We start from the raw sequence: 19,977 nt of genomic DNA, 5'->3' as shown, positions 1-19,977 counted from the left end.
CTGCAACAATGAATTTGAAATCAACTATACTGATGAAAAGCACACAAATGCTGAGTATGCTTTGCACTTAAGTTTACAGTCCTGCTTATACACTATTTTTCATAGTCACAAAGAGCTTCTGAGCCAACCACCACTTGTTATATGAGAAATCAGAAAAAAGCCAGGCCTATATTTTGATCATGTTCTCAAAAAACAATTCATTTTGGTGGTGGGAGGGGGGGGGATATTTCATGCCTGTATGGCCTATTTGTAATTATCATATAACTAGTGGCCTTTGGGAAAGGAGTGAATAAAGCTGCAATTCAACAAAATTAAAAAAGGAACCTGAAATTCTTTAAGGGTTCCTAATTTAGTGATTGTACAGGATGTGGATCTTCTGTACAAACTGGGACTAATCGTGCAGAAAGGAACACTGGTACTCACCATGACGGTTTCTTCTTGCTGATGTAACTGAGGTCACCCATCATGGGTTATCCCCACCCACATGCTTCAGAAGGCAAGACTATGCAAATGAAAAGAACCTTGGGCAGTTCCCTCCAGTTCCACGGAAAAGCTCAAAGTGAGTGATAGCAATACACAGATAGGACAACAAAATCCAGCCAAAATACAGTGAAGAAGAAAGAACCAAGGAGAGAACAGTGCAGAGCAGAACAGGACAGCTAAAGTTAGCCCAGGTGATAGCCAGCAGTAGACCCAGAAAACCACGAGTAGGCATGGGTGACCAGTACACCAGCAAGAAGAAACCCTCATGGTGATTACCAACGTTCCTTTCTCTGCTGATAAAGGAGATCGCCCATCATGGTGAAATACTACAGCGCACACAACCCAGGTGGGAACAATATACCTAGATCTACTGCTGGAGAAGCACCTGCTGAAGAACCCTACAGCCGAATGCTGCCCTGGAAGATGCAGCAATGTCCAACGTATAGTGTTAAGAATATTGGTAGAGAAAGCCACCGAAGTAGCCGCAGATCTCGTGGAATGTGCCGTGATATGGGAAGGCAGGGGCAATCATTGTAGTTCGTATGCTAAGCAAATACAAGTCTTAATCCATCATCCTTTGGTGGCTGCAGGAGCCCTCTGGCCCATAGCAGTTGGAAGGATATGAACAGAGAGTCAGACTTGCAGAAAGCAGCAGAACATGAAATGTAAATAGGCAAGGGCCCTACTAACATCTAGCTTGTGACATTGCCGTTCTTTTGGGTAACTAGGTCGAGGACAAAACAAAGGCAAATATATATCTTCTGTCCTATGGAACATGGAATTAACCTTTGGAACAAGCAATGGGTTGGGTATGAGTCTGACAGCGTCCATGGAAGACATGCACAAATTATTTTTTAACAGAGAGGGTGTGTATCTCAGAGACCCAACTGGCAGAGGTGATTGCGATAAGAAATGCTACTTTAAAAGAAATAATTCAGAGAAGAACCTTGTGCTAATGGAGAACCCCAAGTACAGTGTGTAGATCCCATGAGAGAAAATGGTGACACACTGGAGGTGAAAGATGTGTGGTAAGAAGCTTTTGCAGCAAATGGCGTTGAAGAGCCTTCCCTTGATAATGTGAAAACAACTTCTGAGACAGACAGGATGCTTGCCTTCTCAACGTGTTAGCCTTTAGGCCCCTGGAGAGGCCTTCCTGTAGAAACGCCAGGAGCTCGTTCAGTTTTATACACGTGAACTTGCAGGGAGTAGCAAGATGCTCATTTGAGAAAAGTTCTCCTTGTGAATTGGTAGGACTTTTGGTAGGTTGGTAGAGGGTTTACAAGAGGCGAGAATGGCATTGATGATGGCAGGACCTTGATAGCTCAGACCATCCCTCTCAACCTCCAGGCAGTCAACTTTAATCACACCAGGTCTGGATGTAAGATTGGGCTTTACAATAGGAGGTTCCCCCCTGTGCAGAAGGAACAGGGGGTCTTCCACTGCCAGGTCTATGGTGTCCGAGAACCAAGGCCTCCTGGGCCAAAACAGAGCAATCAATATCATTTCTGTCCTCCTTGTCTTCTACTTCCGGAGGCATCTGGCTAGAAATGGAACCAGAGGAAAGGCGTAGAGAAACAAAGGTGGCCAAGGCATTAGAGCATCCACTGCCACCACCCCCTTCGCTGGAAAACAAGAGAACAATCTCGGCAGTTTCATGTTGATGGGCGAGGCAAACAGGTCCACCTGTAGTTGTCCCAGGTACTGCATAATGCAACAGAGTACTACAGGATGCAGGCTCCATTCTACCAGATGAACGTCCTAGAGACTCAACCAACCCGTTTGCATATTCATAGTCCTGCTGATGTGGCGTGCTGTAATTGATTCCAAGTTGCATTTCACCCACTGGAACTCTGGGGCTTGATGGTGAAGGATCTCATCCCGCCCCCAACCAATGATTTACGTGGGCATCCATGGTCACCAGGATGCAGCTGGATTCCATGAATGGTTTGCCCCTGGTACAGTCCATCGAGGGAGCACCTTATGGGCATGGTGATGTGGATACACAACCAACATTTGCAAGCAATGTAGGTCTGGTAGGGTAGTAGATCCCACTGCAGTGGCCTGAGATGGAACCTAGCCCAAGGTACCGAATCTAGAGAAGTGACCATCAGTCCCAGCAGATGTGCGAGCAGGAGGATGTCCATCAATAGACTCTGTGAGACTGCTTGACTCAAGTCCATCAGAACCCTCATGCGGTCCTGAGAAAGAAATAGCCGATCCTTGGAGGTATCTATTACCACCCCCAGGTGGGAAATGTGTTGTGAAGGTTGAAAGTGGCTCTTTTCCTAATTGATGAGGAAACCGTGTGCGATGTGGCATGAGTCTGTATTGGAAATGCAGGTTTTGATATGAGAACTGAAGCAGGTATCTGCTTTCTTGGGTGCCTTGGCCTGAGAAAAAAAACTAGATCTGGGCTGGAGTTGCAGGATCTATTCCAGTATGGCCTGTTTCCTCTAGGAGCCTCTTGGGTGAAAAGACATGCAGAAGGTCTTTAAGGTTTGGCTAAACTTATGTGAGCTTCTCTTATCCTCTCTTTTAAAGGATAAGGGGAGTGCCTTCCTCTTGTCTTTAATTTCTACTAAAATGTCTTTAAGTGCTTCATCCCCAAAGAGCTTAGAGCCCAGGTAAGGAATGGAAGTGAGGTTGGATTTTGAGATATAATCCCTATGCCAGTGCTTTAGCCAGATGTTCCTTCTGGCCATTATGTTGGCACTTACAGCCCTGGCAGAAAACCTATCTAGCGTAGCACCAGCCATGAAGGTTGAAGCTCTCTGGAGCCTCAACAATTTCCTCAGATGAGCAGGGTCCAAAGGTGGATCATTCAGGAGTTCATCAATCCATAAGATAGAGGCTCTAGATACCAGCGATGCCGTGGTGTGTGCCCTGTGGATAGCTGCCTTAGCTTTTTTATCTGTAGGTTCTTTATGAGTGGAGTCCCCATCCTTTGGGACCACAGCACCATTGAGCAAAGCTACAACTGGGGAATCAGTGAGGGGAACCCCAATGAAATCCAAAACCCCTTCAGAGATGTTGTAGTTTATTGGCTATAGTGTTAGGACTCTTACTAATTGCAGGCTTGTTCCATTCTTTCTCACTGCTCTTAAACTGCCCATTTAAGAGCAGTGAGAAAGTTCTTAGGCATGGGAACCTTACTCCCAGGGATTTTAATTAACCCCAAGGAGGAAGATGAGGAGGAGCGGGAACTGTTCTCACACCTCTAACATTTGTAGTAAGCTTTGAGCGCCCTGTGGCTCTCTTGAGCTGACTGGTGGACTATATGTTTGATCCAATCCTGAAAGTCAGAGGGGGTGGGTGGGTTGCAGGGGGCCCACAGGTGAAAAGGCATGGGGAGAGGGAGGATCTGTTTCCTGCCCCAATCTGCTCGGAAGGAGAGGTCTCACCAGTTCAAAATCCACTGGAGCTTCCTCCTGAGCATCTGCTCTGCTTTCTTGTTGGCCCTCATCGCCTCCCTCACTGCCTGACATGTGGTAGAGCACTTCCTCTGGTATCGGCTGGGCCGGGGCAGTGGGCTGCTCAGCTGATGGCTGCCTGGGTTCCGTGGGGCCCTGTAATGGCGGTGGACGTGGCTAGCTCAAAGGAATAGGTGGGGAGAAGGACAGGGAGTGCTGCCGGGCAAGCGACAGCATCAGCAGTGGCAGGGATTGCGCCTCTGCCAGAAGTGGGAGCTTGCTCAACCCAGAGTTTGCACATCCCTCCGCTGAAACCAGATGCTTCCTCTCCTTGAGAATGCGACACTCCTCCTTCTTGTGGTGCTTGTCAGCCGACAGGCTTTGAGTGGCAAGAGTCATGCCTGGAGCTGTGGCTACCGCTCTCTACAGGATCAGCAGAGTGGGAGGAGACCAGTTTGGGCCAGCAGGCACTCACTGAGTTCCCTCTAGAGGACCTGGACACAGAGGCCTGCAATGCCAAGGTCTTCAGTTTGGGTGGGGAAAGGGTTGACATGCTTGGTCCTGAAGACCAGAACCTTTGTATTTCCCTGCTATGCAGCAATAGAGGGGAGGGAAAAGAAGAAATAGGATAGCAAGGGTAGAATTCAGACACAAAAGAAAAGTCTTTTTTTTTAAAGGAAGAAACACCAGAGAGAAAAGAGAACAAATAAGGGTAAGCCGATTACAGAAGAAGAGAAAAAGGATATGGGCCCAGAGAGGAAGGTAGGCCCTAAGGAGTGAACAGCAAGTAGGTGGCTATCTGGAGTGAAGGCAGGACAATGAACTGGAGGGAACTGCCCACTAGGAGCCTTATTAAAGGTCCTCTTCATTTGCATAGTCCTGCCTTCTGGAGCATGTGGGTGGGGATAACTCACAATGGGTGACCCCCTACACCAGCAGATAAAGTACATAACAATGAAGAAACAAGTACCACCCAAAAATTGTCTAACAAGTATTCTCTGGTGACGGGGAGGCTGCTAATGAACAACTAGCAGCATGCCAATTAGGCACTGAGAGTTGTTATGAGGAAGCAGCTTTGGAATCAAGAAGTATTCCAGATGGCACACACAAGCCCTTCCCAACAACTCATATGTCAAGATGCTAAAGATCATAATGGAGGAAAATGAACTTCTCTAGGGATACCTCGTTGAGCTATTCTGCCTATTACTTACCATTGCCATTTCCTTCTGTGTGCTCTTACTAACATCTGTATCTTCATTTTTCTCTTCTTCTTCAAACAAGCTGAATACACTTTTAACCTTTCTCTTGGCATCTTTCTCCAAACGAGGCTGAGAAATACCAAAGAAAACTGACTAATCAGTTGAGTATTTTGCACAATCTGCTTTAAATATAAGCTATATTTAAAACTAGTTCATTTGCTATTATACCTCATGTTTCAGTAATGGGAAATGCAGGTAACTTCTCTCTCAAGTATCATAAAGTTGCTTCTAGTCTCATTTTCTCCTATATACATTTCAAAGACATGCTTAGGGTTTGTAGTATGAAGTGGCTGATGAAATGCAGTTTTAAATTGCAAGGTCACACATGCCTCAGGCACACAAATGGCCATGAAGCTTCCCAGACAAATCTCTTTGACTCACAATGGACCATATACCTATTAATAGTTTGAATTTTAGCATTTCAAGGATTAGGTTATACATCTCCGATACAATACTAACATCAATATGTAGCTATTGGGAGCTGTGGAGAGATGGAGCTGCACTCAGGAGGAGACCTCTGTTTATAGTATGCAAAAGGTCCCAGGTTTGATCTCTTGCAAGAACTTCTGTCTGAAACCCTGGATAAGATACTGCCAGTTGGAATAGACAATTTTGAACTAGATGGTCTGACTCAATACAAAGCAACTTCCTATATTTCCTATCAATATATGGATTGGAGTACGGACATTATCTTTTTTTCTTTTGCAGTATGATTGTTGTGTACTCAACTTTCTGACACCCAGTCCAATGGTGGATGTCATCCTTCAGGCATACTAAAGCTGACAAAACAGAACTGTCGATGGTAGGTCAGCTGACCTGGGGACAGTAGGGATACCTCCTCTATATGAAATCATATTAGGAACATAGAAAGCTGCCATATACTGAGTCAGATCATTGGTCTATCTAGCTCAGTATTGTCTTCACAGACTAGCAGTGGCTTCTCCAAGGTTGTAGGCAAGAATCTCCCTTGCCCTATCTTGGAGATGCCAGGAAGGGAACTTGGAACCTTCTGCTCTTCCCAGAGTGGCTCCATCCCTTGAGGGGAATATCTTACAGTGCTCACACTTCTAGTCTCCCATTCATATGCAACCAGGGTGGACCGTGCTTAGCTAAGGGGACAAGTCATGCTTGCTACCACAAGACCAGCTCTCCTCTCACATATTCTCCCTAAAAGCAATATGTAGCCTGGGTATACTCCTGGAGCTTGCACAGCTGCTAAATAGGTAGATGGACAGCAATGCCCAGGAGAGTTTTTAATAGCTGTAATTGGTAAGCCAGCTGAAATTCTTATTCTCTGATAGAAGCCTCTGTTGCCATCATCACTCATGCATTATTAGCCTTCCAATAGGATTACTGAAATGCACTTTCATAGAACTGTCCTTGAAGATTTGGATCCTTCAGTTACGTGCAGAATTTTGTGGTTTGCATTAAGGAGGATAGACTGCAGAGTGTATATTCCTCCAATCTTGGCTCATCTATATTGGTTTCTAGTTGTTTTAAGCCCCAATTTCAAGTGCTGACTGAGACTAAACTACATTCAGAAATAGGGGTGTGCACGGAACCGCGGAGCTGCGGTCCAGCACTGGGGTGGGGGGTTCCTTTAAGGGCGGGGGAAGGTTTACTTACCCCTCCCACCACTTTCCCCTCTCCGGCGTGCATATTCTCTTTAGTAATTGGTGGGGCAGGATACCTCTCTGCTGCCCCTTCCCCTGCTTGGCTGCAAAAGGCTGCAAGAAGCCTTTTGCGCATGCGCACATCGCGCACGGCCACACACACGCGTCACGGAGACGTGAAGCATGCACACGCAAAAGGCTTCTTGGCAGCCTTTTGCAGCCAAGCAGGGGAAGGGGCGGCAGGGAGGTATCCTGCCGCCCCGATTACTAAAGAGAATACGTGCACCGGAGGAGGGAAAGCGGTAGGAGGGGTAAGTAAACCCTCCCCCACCCTTAAAGGAACCCCCCACCCCAATCCCTCCGAACCCCGAACCGCCCATGTCCAGACCGGTCCAGAGCCCTGTAAAATGGCCTCCGTAACGGTCAAGGCACATCACTAATCAGAAGCATCTTTTCCCACTTCTCAGTGTCCTTTGAGATCTCTGTATGCAGTTTTTCTCCCTGAAGCTTTGATCTCATCATTGTAAAGAAGTAGGGCTTTTTCTGTAGAGGTTCAAAGATATCCACCAAGCAATTCACTTTTTCTCCTGCCCCTACATACTTCTATAATTAATTAATAATTTATGTCCCACCTTTTTCCTGGAAATCAAGGTGATGCATTTGGGTTTCATGTGATTTCCCATTCAGACACTAGCCAGACCCAGACCTGTGTAGCTTTCAGCCAGTTCCATGCACACCCCTACTTTAGATACTTGCTTAATCTTGTTTTTACTAAGAACTACTCTGTCTCTGATATACTTCTTGTGAAATTTCCTCTAATCACCTTATTTTCAAATACTGCATACTTTCCACATTCTCGCAAAATCTTGTTCCTTCCATGATCTGCAGTCCATCAGTGCACTGGCTCCCTGAAGCATTGTCCCATTTCCTGTAATATCTGCTTGTTCCTTGGACTTTGCAGTTTCCATCTTCAGCTCACTGTTATCTAGTCAAAAGTTGACTAGCTTGCCTTGCTCTCCCAAACTATTTACCCCTGTACTCCCCCAGCCATGACTCATCCCATCCATATATATTTGTTCCTGCAGCAAAACACCTCTAGAGTTGGCCAATTCTATCAGTAACAAATTTGTCCTCTCCTTCTCTACCATCTTTCTTGCTAAGTCACATTATCCCACTGCTTCAAATCAGTTCAAGGAGTCTTCCTCTTCTCCACCTTTAATGTCCTAAGTAGAATATTGTTCTGCTCTGATGCTGCTCACTTGCTCAAAAACTCAGTCAGTTTTTGCCTCTTTCAGCTTTAAAAATTGAAGACATCCACTCTGATCTTCCATCTCCCTCCCCTCCTTTTCCAGTTCATCAATTTCTATATCTCCATTAACCTTTCTTGATAACCTCTAACCTCATCACATGCCCCTAGAATCTTATTTCCTCCCAACTGCTGGTTGCTATCATTAAGTCTTCTTTTCCATATCACCTTATTTATTTCCTCTAGCTCTCTCTCTACTTCATTCAAAGCTGCCACTATTTCTTCTATTTAAAAGTTATCCCTTGATCCTTCCTGCTCTTTTTGGCCTTCAAAATAGTTGGAATACGCTGCTTACTCCATTCTACTCTTGACTTACTGTCTGACTTTCTCTATATATACTCTACTGAAGCAGTTCCCACTAAAACCACTGTCCTCTCTGTCAAATAAACAGGTTGCTTACCTGTAACTTATGATCAAGAAGCAGAGAATAGTCAGAGAAAAAACAGTCCAAAGTCAAGCCAGATATCAGTCAAATAGTCTCTATGTCTTACAGAAAACCGAGGGAAACAGGAGCAGATCCTTCCCGAGGAGGCGCAAGCAGAGGCTGTTTCAGGAACCAAAGAGGGAGGTGCTCTACTGTTAGTACTATAGGCATCCTTTCAAGGCTCTGATATCAATATGCCTTAAAGGGCCAGTGTGTGCCTAAACGGAGCTAAAGATTATTCCGTGGTGCAAGCGCAGAAGACCCAGTTGTGAGTGACCATCATGGACCCCTACAGAGATACAAAGGTTTTCTGTCCTTTCAGCTGCTTTTATTGCAGGTGAACACCCTTATCCTGCTTGTCTCCCTGTTCTAGGCCTCTGAGTGTCCTTAGCTCGTTTCTTTCTTCTTGTAAAATTGAGCATTCAATGGTTCCACAGAAGGAAACTCCTCTGTTTTTCTCCTTTCTGCCAGAATCCCTCAGAAATCTATTTTTGATCTCTGGCTATTTTCTATTAGTAACAATTTTCTATCAGTAACCATCAGTTCTAATTGTTTCTAGCATGATCTGCATGTCAACACCACCCAGCTCCATCCCAGTCCTTGGCTTCCCACCCCCATCCAATCTCACATCTTCAATTGCCTGTCTAATATTTCTGCCTGGATGTCTTATTTTCTACCAAACCTTTCTCTCCTTGATCATTCCTTGCATTCACTGGCAATGTCTCTATCATTCTCCTTTGATTCTCACATTAGTTCTTGTATAGAAGTTGAACCCTTCCTCTCCTTCCACTTAGTGAAAACTCTGATACATTTTCTAGTTCTCTTCTGTCTCAACTACTACAAACATTGCTGGTCTTTCATTGTCACACCACAGCACTCTCACCTTTATCCAGAATTTTTCTGCCAAGATTATTTACCCACATTATGTCATACTATGCAACACCTCTCCTTGAATACCTACATTGGCTTCTTCTCAACTTCCATTCCTAGCACAGCCCCTCTTGGTCTTGTCCCCATTACATCCAGATATATCTTGTCCATGATCTTCAATTCTGTCATCCTTAGCTGCCCAAATGTCTCCTGTTTCCTTAAATAAGACTGTTAATATTCTTTGTTGTCCAGAATGTCTCCCATTCTGGACAGAGAAATGCCATGTTGTACCATCCCTCTCTCTTCAAATCCCTCCTCTATTCAACCTTTTCTTTGAAGTCTTTCATACAATCCCTTAGTCCTCACACCCTACTGAAATAAAGTCTAAATATTTAACTGCACTGGTGCACATGCCTGTCCTTGTAGCTCTGTCTTCCCCCCATTCCTAAGTTGTCATCTCCTTAGCCAAACTTGAGTTGCAAGATGCTTGGGCAGGGGTTTGTGTTTTTATTTATACTACGCTAAACTACCATGTATATTGATTGATTAAGTGCCATCAAGTCAATGTTGATTCTTAGCGACCACACAGATAGATTCTCTCCAGGATGATCTGTCTTCAACTTGGCCTTTAAGGCCTCTCAGTGGTGCATTCGTTTTTGTCATAATCGAGTCCATCCACCTTGCTGCTGGTCATGGACTTCTCAAGGGAGCTGGGTCTTCGCATAATGTGTCCAAAGTATGATAGTTTGAGCCTGGTTATTTGTGCCTCGAGTGAAAATTCTGGATTGATTTGTTCCATGATCCATTTGATAGTGATATAAATTATAATGATAAAAGTCAACTTCTTCTAGTGGGTAAGAAAAAATTTGTACCAAAGACCCTTCTTTGGTGACTGATAGTCAATCAGTTGGTGACTGATTTTATGTAATTATGCTGATTCCCCCACCTCCCAGTACCAAATTTAAATGTATTTTTTCTTAGACTATATTTTGACATTTGTGCTTAGTTTTTGTATAATATTTGGATGGATTTTTAATATTTTTATTTTATTATGAGCAACATCTTTATCCCATCCATCCAAGAAGCACAAGGCACCATATAAAATTGCTTCCCTCACAATTTATCCTCACAAGAACTCTGTCAGATAGGTAAGACTAAAAGAATAAACCTGGTTCAGGGTCACCCGTGAGCTTCACGGCTGAGTTTGGATTTGAATCCGGATCTCCCTAGTTGTAAGTAGACATGAACTACATTGCACCACACTGACTCTGTCTAGGACTTAACTAAATTCTAAACAACCAGCAACAGAGGTTCTACACACACACACACACACACACACACACACACACACACACACACACACACACGCTGCAAATGGCATAAGGTGTTTGGCTAAAAGAATATGACTGACATAAAATTGCCAGTGAGTCCCACCATTAATGAAACAGATGCATTCTAAACAAACATATTCAGGGTTTATCTAAAAGAGTTTTTCATCACTTTCACCTGTCTTTGCTGCTCTGCTACATCTTCATCTTCAGGATCAAACGTGGGGAATGCATCAGGTTCATCCAAAGATTCTACCTTCTTTTTTACTAGAGTCTCCTGAGGTGTTCCCAGCAAATCTGCCTGTTGATGAAGTAGTAATGAATGAGAAGCCTGGCCCTTTCTCTATGAAGCTTAAAAGTCAGAGAGTTTCAAGAATGCAAAGGGAAGAGAATCACACCTGGAAACAATGAACCATAACCACAGGTCGAGTGAAGAGTTCAGCCTAAAGCCACATAAGACTCTCTCATACAAAAGCAATCACCAACAGACATAATCTAAATCACAAAGTGCCTCAGGGAAAAAACAGAGCAAACATGGAGACCACACTATGGTGTTTGCAGAACAGACAATTTCAGATGTCTGAAGCAAGAGAGTTTGAAATACAGGGGAAGGAAAAAGGAGCATTGGTCACTTCCTGTGAAGCCTTCTACTTGCTGCTGGATTTGAGGACATCTCATTTGGGTTATCCTTTCCACATGCTCCAGAGGACAGGACTTCAGTTAATTGTTGAGACTTTATAAGTCTAGGGAAGATAAGCCCCACCCAGTTCTGATTAGCCAGGTCTAAACATCCAGAGGAAAGAGGGGGGAAACAAACAAAGGAAAAAAGAAAATACATCAGTAGACCAGATGCCCAGACAGGTGGGTTGAGAAGTCCTCAAATCCAGCAGCAAGAAGAAGCCTTCACGGTAATTGACCAATCCTCCTTTCTCTGCTGCTGGATGAGGATATTTCATGTGGGACACATGGTATGCATTTCAATATGTTCTTCCACCTCAGTAGATGCTGATGCCCCCGCCACAGCTAGAAGACCCAGGCGGGGGCATCAGCATCTACTGAGGCGGAAGAACATGTTGAAATGCATACCTCCCAAAGGCCACCTGAGAGGAATGATAAAGGTCAAGCTGATAGTGCCTTGTGAATGTGGAATGCGATGCCCACGTGGCTGCTCTGCAGAACTCAGCAAGAGGTAAATTTGTGGAAAATACAGCTGAAGTCACCGCCTACCTTGTAGAGTGTGCCATGAGTTTTAGGGGTGTTGGTAGATTATGAACCTCATAGGTTAGGGCTATTACATGCTTTAATCCATCTGGCAATGGTAGCAGAGGACACCTTCTGGCCCACAGATGATGGTAGAAACAAAACAAACAGCGCCTCTGTTGAACGGAAGGCTGCTCTGGATGAATCTGATTACTTAGATCCTTTCCAGTCTAGCTTCCAATCTGGATATGGGACAGAAACTGCCTTGGATGACCTACACCGGGAGATAGACAGAGGGAATGTGACTCTGTTGATCCTCCTGGACCTCTCAGCAGCTATCAATACATCAACCATAGTATCCTTCTGGGATGTTTCTCCAGGTTGGGACTTGGGAGCACAGTTATATGGTGGCTCCACTCCTATCTGGAGGACCGTACTCAGAAGGTGGTGCTGGGGGATGCTGGCTCCATCACCTAGCCTTTGGCCTGTGGAGTGTCACAGGGATCTCTTCTGTCCCCTATATTGTTTAACATCTACATGAAAAGTCTGGGAGAGGTCATCTGTATATGTGGGCTGCAGTGCCATCAATATGCTGATGACACCCAGCTCTACCTATCTTAAGTCAGCAGACACCAGGGAGGCAGTAGATGCTCTGAACTTAGGCTTAGAGGCTGTTCTGGACTGGATGGGGTCAAACAAGCTGAAACTCAATCCAGATAACATGGAAGTGCTCTGGGTTCGTAGAACTGATAATCCAAGCAGTGAGGTAAATCTGGTCTTTGGCGGGGTAACATTCCCTCTGAAAGACAAAGTCCGCAGCTTGGGGGTGTTTTCTGGACCCTAGGCTGTCCTTGGAGGCTCAAGTGGTGGCAGTGTGCAGAAGTGCCTTTTACCAACTACAGCTGTGACCATACTTGGAGAAGTTGGACCTGACCTGTCACTCATGCTTTGGTAACATCCAGATTGGACTACTGCAACGCGCTCTATGTGGAGCTGCCCTTGAAGATGGTTTGGAAGCTTCAGCTGGCACAGAATGCTGGCATAAGGATACTTGTGGGTGCAAGTTGCTTCACGAGTATTCCATCCATCCTGTGGCAGCTTCATTGGTTACCGGTCCACCTCTGGGATAGATTCAAGGTGCTGGTCTTGACCTTTAAAGCTCTACATGGCTTGGGGCTTGGGTATCTGTTGGACTGCATTTGCCCATATGAACTTGCCAGGGTCCTTTGCTCATCATCTCAGGCCCTGTTCATGGCCCCAACATTGACAGAGATCTGGTTGGCGGGATGTAGACAGAGGACCTTTTCAGTTGTGGCCCCTCAGCTCTGGAATGTCCTCCCTGTAGAGCTTCGCCACGTTCCCTCCCTCAGTGTTTTTAAAAGAACTAAAAACAACTTTAAAAAGAGGATTTTAATGTTTCTCCTGTTGCTTATATCTGACAGGTTCTTTAGTTTTACAATTCTTTGTTTTTAGCTTTTTAAAATAACCTTTCAATCTGAAATTTTAAAATCTGTAATTCTGATTGTGGTTTTAGCTTGGATTTTTAACTTGTGTAGCTTAATTTGATTAATTTTATTAGTCTGATTTTACATTGTAACTATGTTATAAATGTTGTGAACTGCCCCAAGCAGTAGTCTACTGGAGGGGCAGGGTACAAATATTTTAAATACAATTAAATAAATAAGGATGCTGTGCATGAAAGGTATGTCTTAAGAAGCAACTCACGTCTAGTTTGTGCCATTCTTTCTCCAAATGATGGGTCGGTTTTGGACAGAGAAAGGTGATCACGATATCCAGGGAGTGGTGGAACACTGAAGAAACCTTTGGTAAAAAGGAAGGATCCAGTATCAAGCAAACCCTGGCAGCTGTGATTGTGACTAGGAAAGCCAACTTTTATGTATGTATGTATGTATGTATTTAAATGAGAGAATAAGAAGAGGTATGGAACCAATGGGCTCAAACAGAATTGTGTGTAAGTCCCTCAGGACTTTATGAAGATCCCAGGAAGGGAATTTGTGAACCAGAGGTGCTGTAAGTGTCATACCACTAAGGAACGGTAGAAGGTGTGGGTGTGAGTGCAGACCTTGTGCAGTAGATGGGGGCAGCAATATGGCCAGGGCCACAGCCTAATTCTTCAGTGTATTGGTTCTAAAGCCACTTGTCCAGGCCATCTTGAAGGAAGAGAAGAAGTTTTGGCAGTCTGCAATCATCACCGGATAGGCTGTCATCTGTACCAGTATAGAAAGACTCTCCATATGGACTGATAGATTCTGTTGGTTGAGTCTTGTCTGCATGCCAGGATAAGTATCAAGGACCCCCTAAGCATATCTGGTTTTTTTAAAGGATGTTGCACTCAGTTGCCATGCGGCAAGCTTGAACCACGCCGGGTCATGGTGTACAATGGGGCCTTGACAAAGTAGATCTGGAGATACAGGGGCCTGCTGTGGCAAGATGTAAAATTTCTGCAAACCATTGGCACTGAGATCAACGTGGCACCACCACCGCCGAATCTGTCAAAGTAGATTGCTGAGGACTGGAACTGGAGATAACACATACAGAAGTTCCTTGGGGCATGGTAATAACAAGGTGTCTACTGCCACTGCACCCTCGCAGTAGAACTGGGAGAAGAACCTCAGAAGCTTCTTGTTGACTGGAGAAGTAAACAGATCAACTTGTGGATAACTCAGGACCCGAGTGAGAAGCTGGAAAACGTGGTCGTGGAGGCGCCACTCCATTGGATGGATCTCTTTGCTACTGAGCCAGTCCATCTGTGTATTCAGGAACCCACTGACATGGTTGGCTGTAACTGAGGCTAGATGGGCTTCTGCCCACTGCATGAGGAGTGCTGCTTCTTGATGCAATGATTTCCACCTGGTGCCCCCCTGCCGATTCACATGGGCCTTGGCCGTAACATTGTCTGTTCTCACCAGGATGTGCTGGTGTAGTAGGATTGACTGAAAAGTTTGTAGGGTAAGCTCTGAGAGAATGGTTCTGAGCTCCAGCCAGTTGTTGATGTTGCATTCCCCCCCCCCTTTTCCCTGTGTGGAATATTGTAGACAGTGGGCCACCCACTCTGAAAGGCTGACAACCATTGTCACTATAATTCCTGGGGGGATCTAGGAAGATTTTTCTTTGTAATAGGTGATCTGGATGATTCCACCAGTGTAGAAATTGTAGAACCTGTCTTGGTAGTTCTACAGTTCCCAGCTGATGCTGCGCAATTGCTGTCTGATGCAGTAGCAGAAACCACTGTAGGATGCAGAGGTGAAAGCATTGTCCAGGACACTGCATCCAATGAGGCCACCGTCAGACCTAGCAATTTTGCCAAAGCAGGAGTGATACTACCTTGAGCGTAGAGATCTGGTGGATATAAACTTGGTCGTAGATATCTGGTGGATACAAACTTGTAGGAGAAAGAGGCAGTCCTGTAGCATATTGATCAGCACCCCTAGGTGTGGTGGATTTGTCTAGATGGTATCAGATGGCTCCTTGCCTTGTTCACTAAAAATCCACGGTCTCCTAATGTTTGTAGGATGATTTGGACATCAATTTCTGCAGATTCTTGAAACTGAGATTTGATCAAGTTAGATGGGGATCCCTGATCCCTCTTACTTTTGCTGTGCTTACTGGCCGCCTTTGTCTTTTTGAGTTTTGATACTTTTTACACCCCCCCACCTCTCTCATCTTTTTAGGAGGGCTGGAAGCATCAGATGAGGAAGATGAAGATGATAACTTCCTCTTTTGCCTGCTTCTTGGCGGATATAGAGCGCCTGCGGTGTTGCAGGGATTTATCAAGCATTCTCTGGAACCACTATTGCTAGGGGGTTGGGACCTCCCCTGGTATGTAGGGGTTGGCGTAGGGGCCTGTGAATGAGTATGGAGAATGAGCGGAGGGAGGGCTTAAAGGCCCTGGCCTCACTGGTTCTAGTGTTCTCGGTCTTTCTGGAGTTGGTGGCTCTCTGGGCTTCTCAGTCCCCGGAGTGTCTGGCTGACCTGGGCTGGCCTGCACACCCTTCTTTGGGGGCCCTGTTGGAGACTGGCACTGTCCACAGGCCTTTACAAACAGAGGTGCTGGTGGCTGTTCCAGGCCAGGAATTGGTACGCTCAGAGTGTTCATGCCCAATGCTCTGTCAGCCCTGTTTTTTCCTAGAGGCTGTGGAATCAAGTGGTGTCCTGGACAGAGGTGCGGCCTCGGAGCAGGAACCACCAGAGCCGATGCAGCCTCCACGTGGCCATCTGGGAGTGCAGGCTGCATGTCAGTCCTCTCCATTAGTTGTGTTGTTGCAGGCAGCATGGGATGGCAGCATGTCTTGGCCTGCTGCATTCCGGGAGCTGTAGGACCTGAAGGGCTTTCCATGGGGTCGGGCCCACACCCTCCTTCTCCTGGCACTGGCAAGGACCACGTGGTTGATGGCAGGCCAACCGCTGGAATCCGAATCAGTACCATTTGGTGGTGAGTCCGGCCAGCCTTGCTTTGTGCCCCTTTCTTTCCCCTTCGGCATGACAACGTGTTGAATTTGCCTGGCCTGCTCCATCGACAGTGGGAGGGATAAAGATGAAAAGGAGGGAAGGTGGAAGAGAAAGCTGGTTTGTTTGAGGGTTGGGTTTGGTGGGGGGTTTTTTAGGAAATGAAGGTAAGAAAGATAAGAGATGCACAAAAAGCTAGAGGAAACAATGAAGAAACACAAAGAACAGAGAGAAAAGACTTGGAAAAGGCAAGGAGACTCTCTCTGGAGCTATGCAAGACTAACCGAACTGGGTGGGGCTTCTCCTCAGGTTTATAAATGCTCAACAATTAACTGAAAACCTGCCTTCTGGAGCATGTGGGGAGGATAACCCCCATGAGATGTCCTCATACAGCGGCAAATAAAAGAACCAAGAACCTGAGCAAAAATATTGCTATGATGGAGTGGTGCCCCTGGACAGTACCAGAAAGAAAATCCTGCTCAGATTATTGTTTTTTATTATAACCTTTAGAAATACATTGGATTCTGATTGTATTAGCGCAAGAGACAGAATTTGACTTTAGTAGCTGGTGTTTTTTAAAAAACTAATAGTAGACCAATGTTCATTTGTAAGTCAAAGGAGTTAGCACGTGGGTTTTTTTTTAAACTTGAAGGTGAGTGTGCTCACACTGACTAGTCAAGACAACCAAGAATTTTTTCACCAATTTTGATACAACATGATCAAGGTGACAAGGACCTGAGAAAGAGAGACAGACTCTGCCACAAAAGGTAAGTTATATTCCCTTGTATACACATTACTATTTTGTCAGATCTACTGCCCTGGAAGACTTGGCCCACAATAAGGGTGACATAGTGGAACTGGAATCCCCCAAATTGAATTGATCTTTCCACACAGAGAGCATAAAGTACAATGATAGGCTAAAAACTGGGGAGCGTGTGTAGCTCCTTGGCCATTACTCCAGAATTGCTGAGTGTATATGGATGGAATAAGCATTGACAACAAAGGACTATATCCTAGATGACAGGGCAGAGTAAGTTGCAGGATAAGTCTCCACCTCTGAACCACCTCTGTAGGGTGGTTTGTGCTGAACCTCTGGAAAAATATTGCACATTTCAACTGGAAGTACCGTTATTGCTTGGACACTGGATGGAAGATGGGATGGTTTCAAATCAAAGAGAGAGTCTCCATTTACAATATCATCTTCGAATAGCAGAGCAGGTTTCTGAGGTTTTCTTTGACTGCAGAAGAAAGAAAAAATAAGCTAACCTAGTTTATCATCCAATGAAGCTGTCAAATGTAATTTATTTACTTGATGCATTTTTATATTGTCTACACATACACCTCAAGGAGGCATACAAAAACTAAAATTCAAAGACCATTTTTTTAAAAAAAATACAGAAATTGAAACAATACAAACATTTTAAAATTGTTTAAAGGTTAACAAAAAGCCTGGCTAATTAGGTGTATTTTGAGCATTTTTCTAAAGGTTGCTACCCTGGAGAGCAACCTGACTGCCTCATTTTGTGCCAATTGCAGTTCCTGGACTATGCACAAGGTAGCCCAGCACAGAGTGCATTGTAATAGTCAAGCCTGGAGGTTACCAGCACAAACACTATTTCTTTAATATAGCTCTCTTCCAGAAGTGGACACAGCTGGAATATCAGTCAAAGTTAAGAAAAAGCACTCCTTGCCACTACCTCAGTCTGAGGAACCAGAGAGAGGTTTGGGTCCAGAAGTCCTTCCAGACTGCATATCTGCTACTTCTGGGGAGTGTAACTCCATGCAGGAACTCACTCACCCCCAGCCCCCAGTAAATACCTCTATTTGTTTGGATTCTGGTCAGGCATTCACTACTACTAAGAATATTTATATGCCACTCTGCAATTTAAGGAAATTATGCCATTTTCTGAAGAAGATGACATGGAGAAATAGATGACAGAGTCATTCGCATCAAATCTCCTGATGAACTCTCCCAGTGGATTCACAAATATTTTAAAGAGCTTTGGAGACAGTATGGAGCCTTGCATGACTCCAGATAAAAGCTCTCGTTTTGAAGACCAGTAATCTCCAAGAAATACCATCTTGAATCTGCCTGAGAGATACAGATAGAACCAGTGTAAAATACTGCCACCCACTCACAGCTCTTGCAAACAATCTGGAAGGATGCCATGGTTGGATATATCAAAAGCCACCAAGAGATCCAATAGAACCAATAGAGTCACACTCTCTCAGTTGATTCTGAATTGAAGATTACTCACCAGGCGAGCCAAGGCAGTATCAACCTCATAGCTTGCCCAAATGCCAGTTTGAAATGGGTCTAGATCTTTCCTCCAAGATTGCCTGGAGCTGAAGGGGCCACCACCCTCTCAATCACCTTGCCCCACCATGGAAGGTTAGAGAATTGCTTAGCTAAGAGGAGTCCAATGTAGATTTTTTCAAGAGTGGTCGAATAATTGCCTCAAGACAAGGAGGCATTCTACCGTCCCTCAGATAAGCATTTGTAATATTCACTAAGCCATCTCGATAACCTCCCTGCTAGATCTGTGACTCCTGAGGATGTGGACAAGTTGCTTGGGGCCGTGAGGCCTACCACCTGTTCTCTGGATCCTTGCCTGACTTGGCTGCTTCTGTCTAGCAGGAAGATTGTTGGAGATGGCCTAGTTAATATCATAAACGCATCACTGAGGGAGGGTAGGGTGCCCCCTTGTTTGAAAGAGGGATTGATTAGACCACTCCTAAAGAAGCCTTCTTTGGATCCCTTAGTGATGGACAGTTACAGACCAATCTCCAGTCTCCCTTGGTTGGGCAAGGTGATTAAAAGGGTGGTGGCCGACCAGCTCCAGGCAGTCTTGGAGGAAACTGATTATCTAAATCCATTTCAAACTGGCTTTAGGGCTGGCTATGGGGTTGAGACAGCCTTGGCGGCCTGATGGATGACCTTTACCGGGGAATCGACAGAGGGAGTGTTGGTTCTTCTGGATCTCTCGGCGGTGTTCGATAACATCGACCATAGTATCCTTCTGGATCGCCTGGGGGAGTTGGGAATAGGGGTCACTGCTTTGCAGTGGTTCCGCAACCATCTCTCGGGTAGATTCCAGATGGTGGAGCTTGGTGACAGTTGCTCCTCAAAACGGGAGCTGTTATATGGAGTCCCCCAGGGCTCCATTCTCTCACCAATGCTTTTTAATATCTACATGAAACTGCTGGGTGAGGTCATCAGGAGATTTGGTGCTGGGTGTTATCAGTATGCTGATGACACCCAAATCTACTTCTCCTTTCCATCTTCAGGAAATGGCACTCATTCTCTAAATGCCTGCCTACAGGCAGTAATGGGCTGGATGAGGGATAACAAATTGAAGCTGAATCCAAGCAAGACAGAGGTGCTCATTGTGGGGGCTCAGAATCTGAGGGATGAGTTAGATCTCCCTGTGCTGGATGGGGATACACTCCCCCAGAAGGAGCAGGTGCGCAGCTTGGGAGTACTCCTGGACCCAGGCCTCACCCTGGTATCTCAGGTGGAGACCATGGCCAGGAGTGCTTTCTCTCAGCTTCGGCTGATTCGACAGCTGCGTCCATTCCTCGAAGAGGATGACCTCAAAACAGTAGTGCATCAGTTA

At 45.3% G+C, this 19,977-nt stretch overlaps 1 protein-coding gene across 12 annotated transcripts in view; it reads right to left on the bottom strand.

The window, feature by feature from the left end:
* The window catches only part of LOC128350452 (WASH complex subunit 2A-like), a 155,546-nt gene that overhangs the window by 25,564 nt on the left and 110,005 nt on the right, over positions 1 to 19,977 (bottom strand). For 11 of the 12 annotated variants that reach the window (XM_053308809.1, XM_053308817.1, XM_053308805.1 and 8 more), the window contains 3 exons: positions 17,487 to 17,598; positions 10,872 to 10,994; positions 5,105 to 5,221 (listed from right to left, as the gene is read on the bottom strand). In XM_053308809.1, the coding sequence (XP_053164784.1) occupies positions 5,105 to 5,221; positions 10,872 to 10,994; positions 17,487 to 17,598 (352 nt within the window). The remainder of the gene's footprint in view (positions 1 to 5,104; positions 5,222 to 10,871; positions 10,995 to 17,486; positions 17,599 to 19,977) is intronic. The other variant, XM_053308812.1, reaches the window with a different exon arrangement.

This window comes from Hemicordylus capensis, chromosome 3 (genome assembly GCF_027244095.1).
Source record: "Hemicordylus capensis ecotype Gifberg chromosome 3, rHemCap1.1.pri, whole genome shotgun sequence".
NCBI lineage: Eukaryota > Metazoa > Chordata > Lepidosauria > Squamata > Cordylidae > Hemicordylus > Hemicordylus capensis.
Note: the sequence above shows the minus strand (reverse complement) of the source record. Positions and strands in the feature narration are given on the sequence as shown.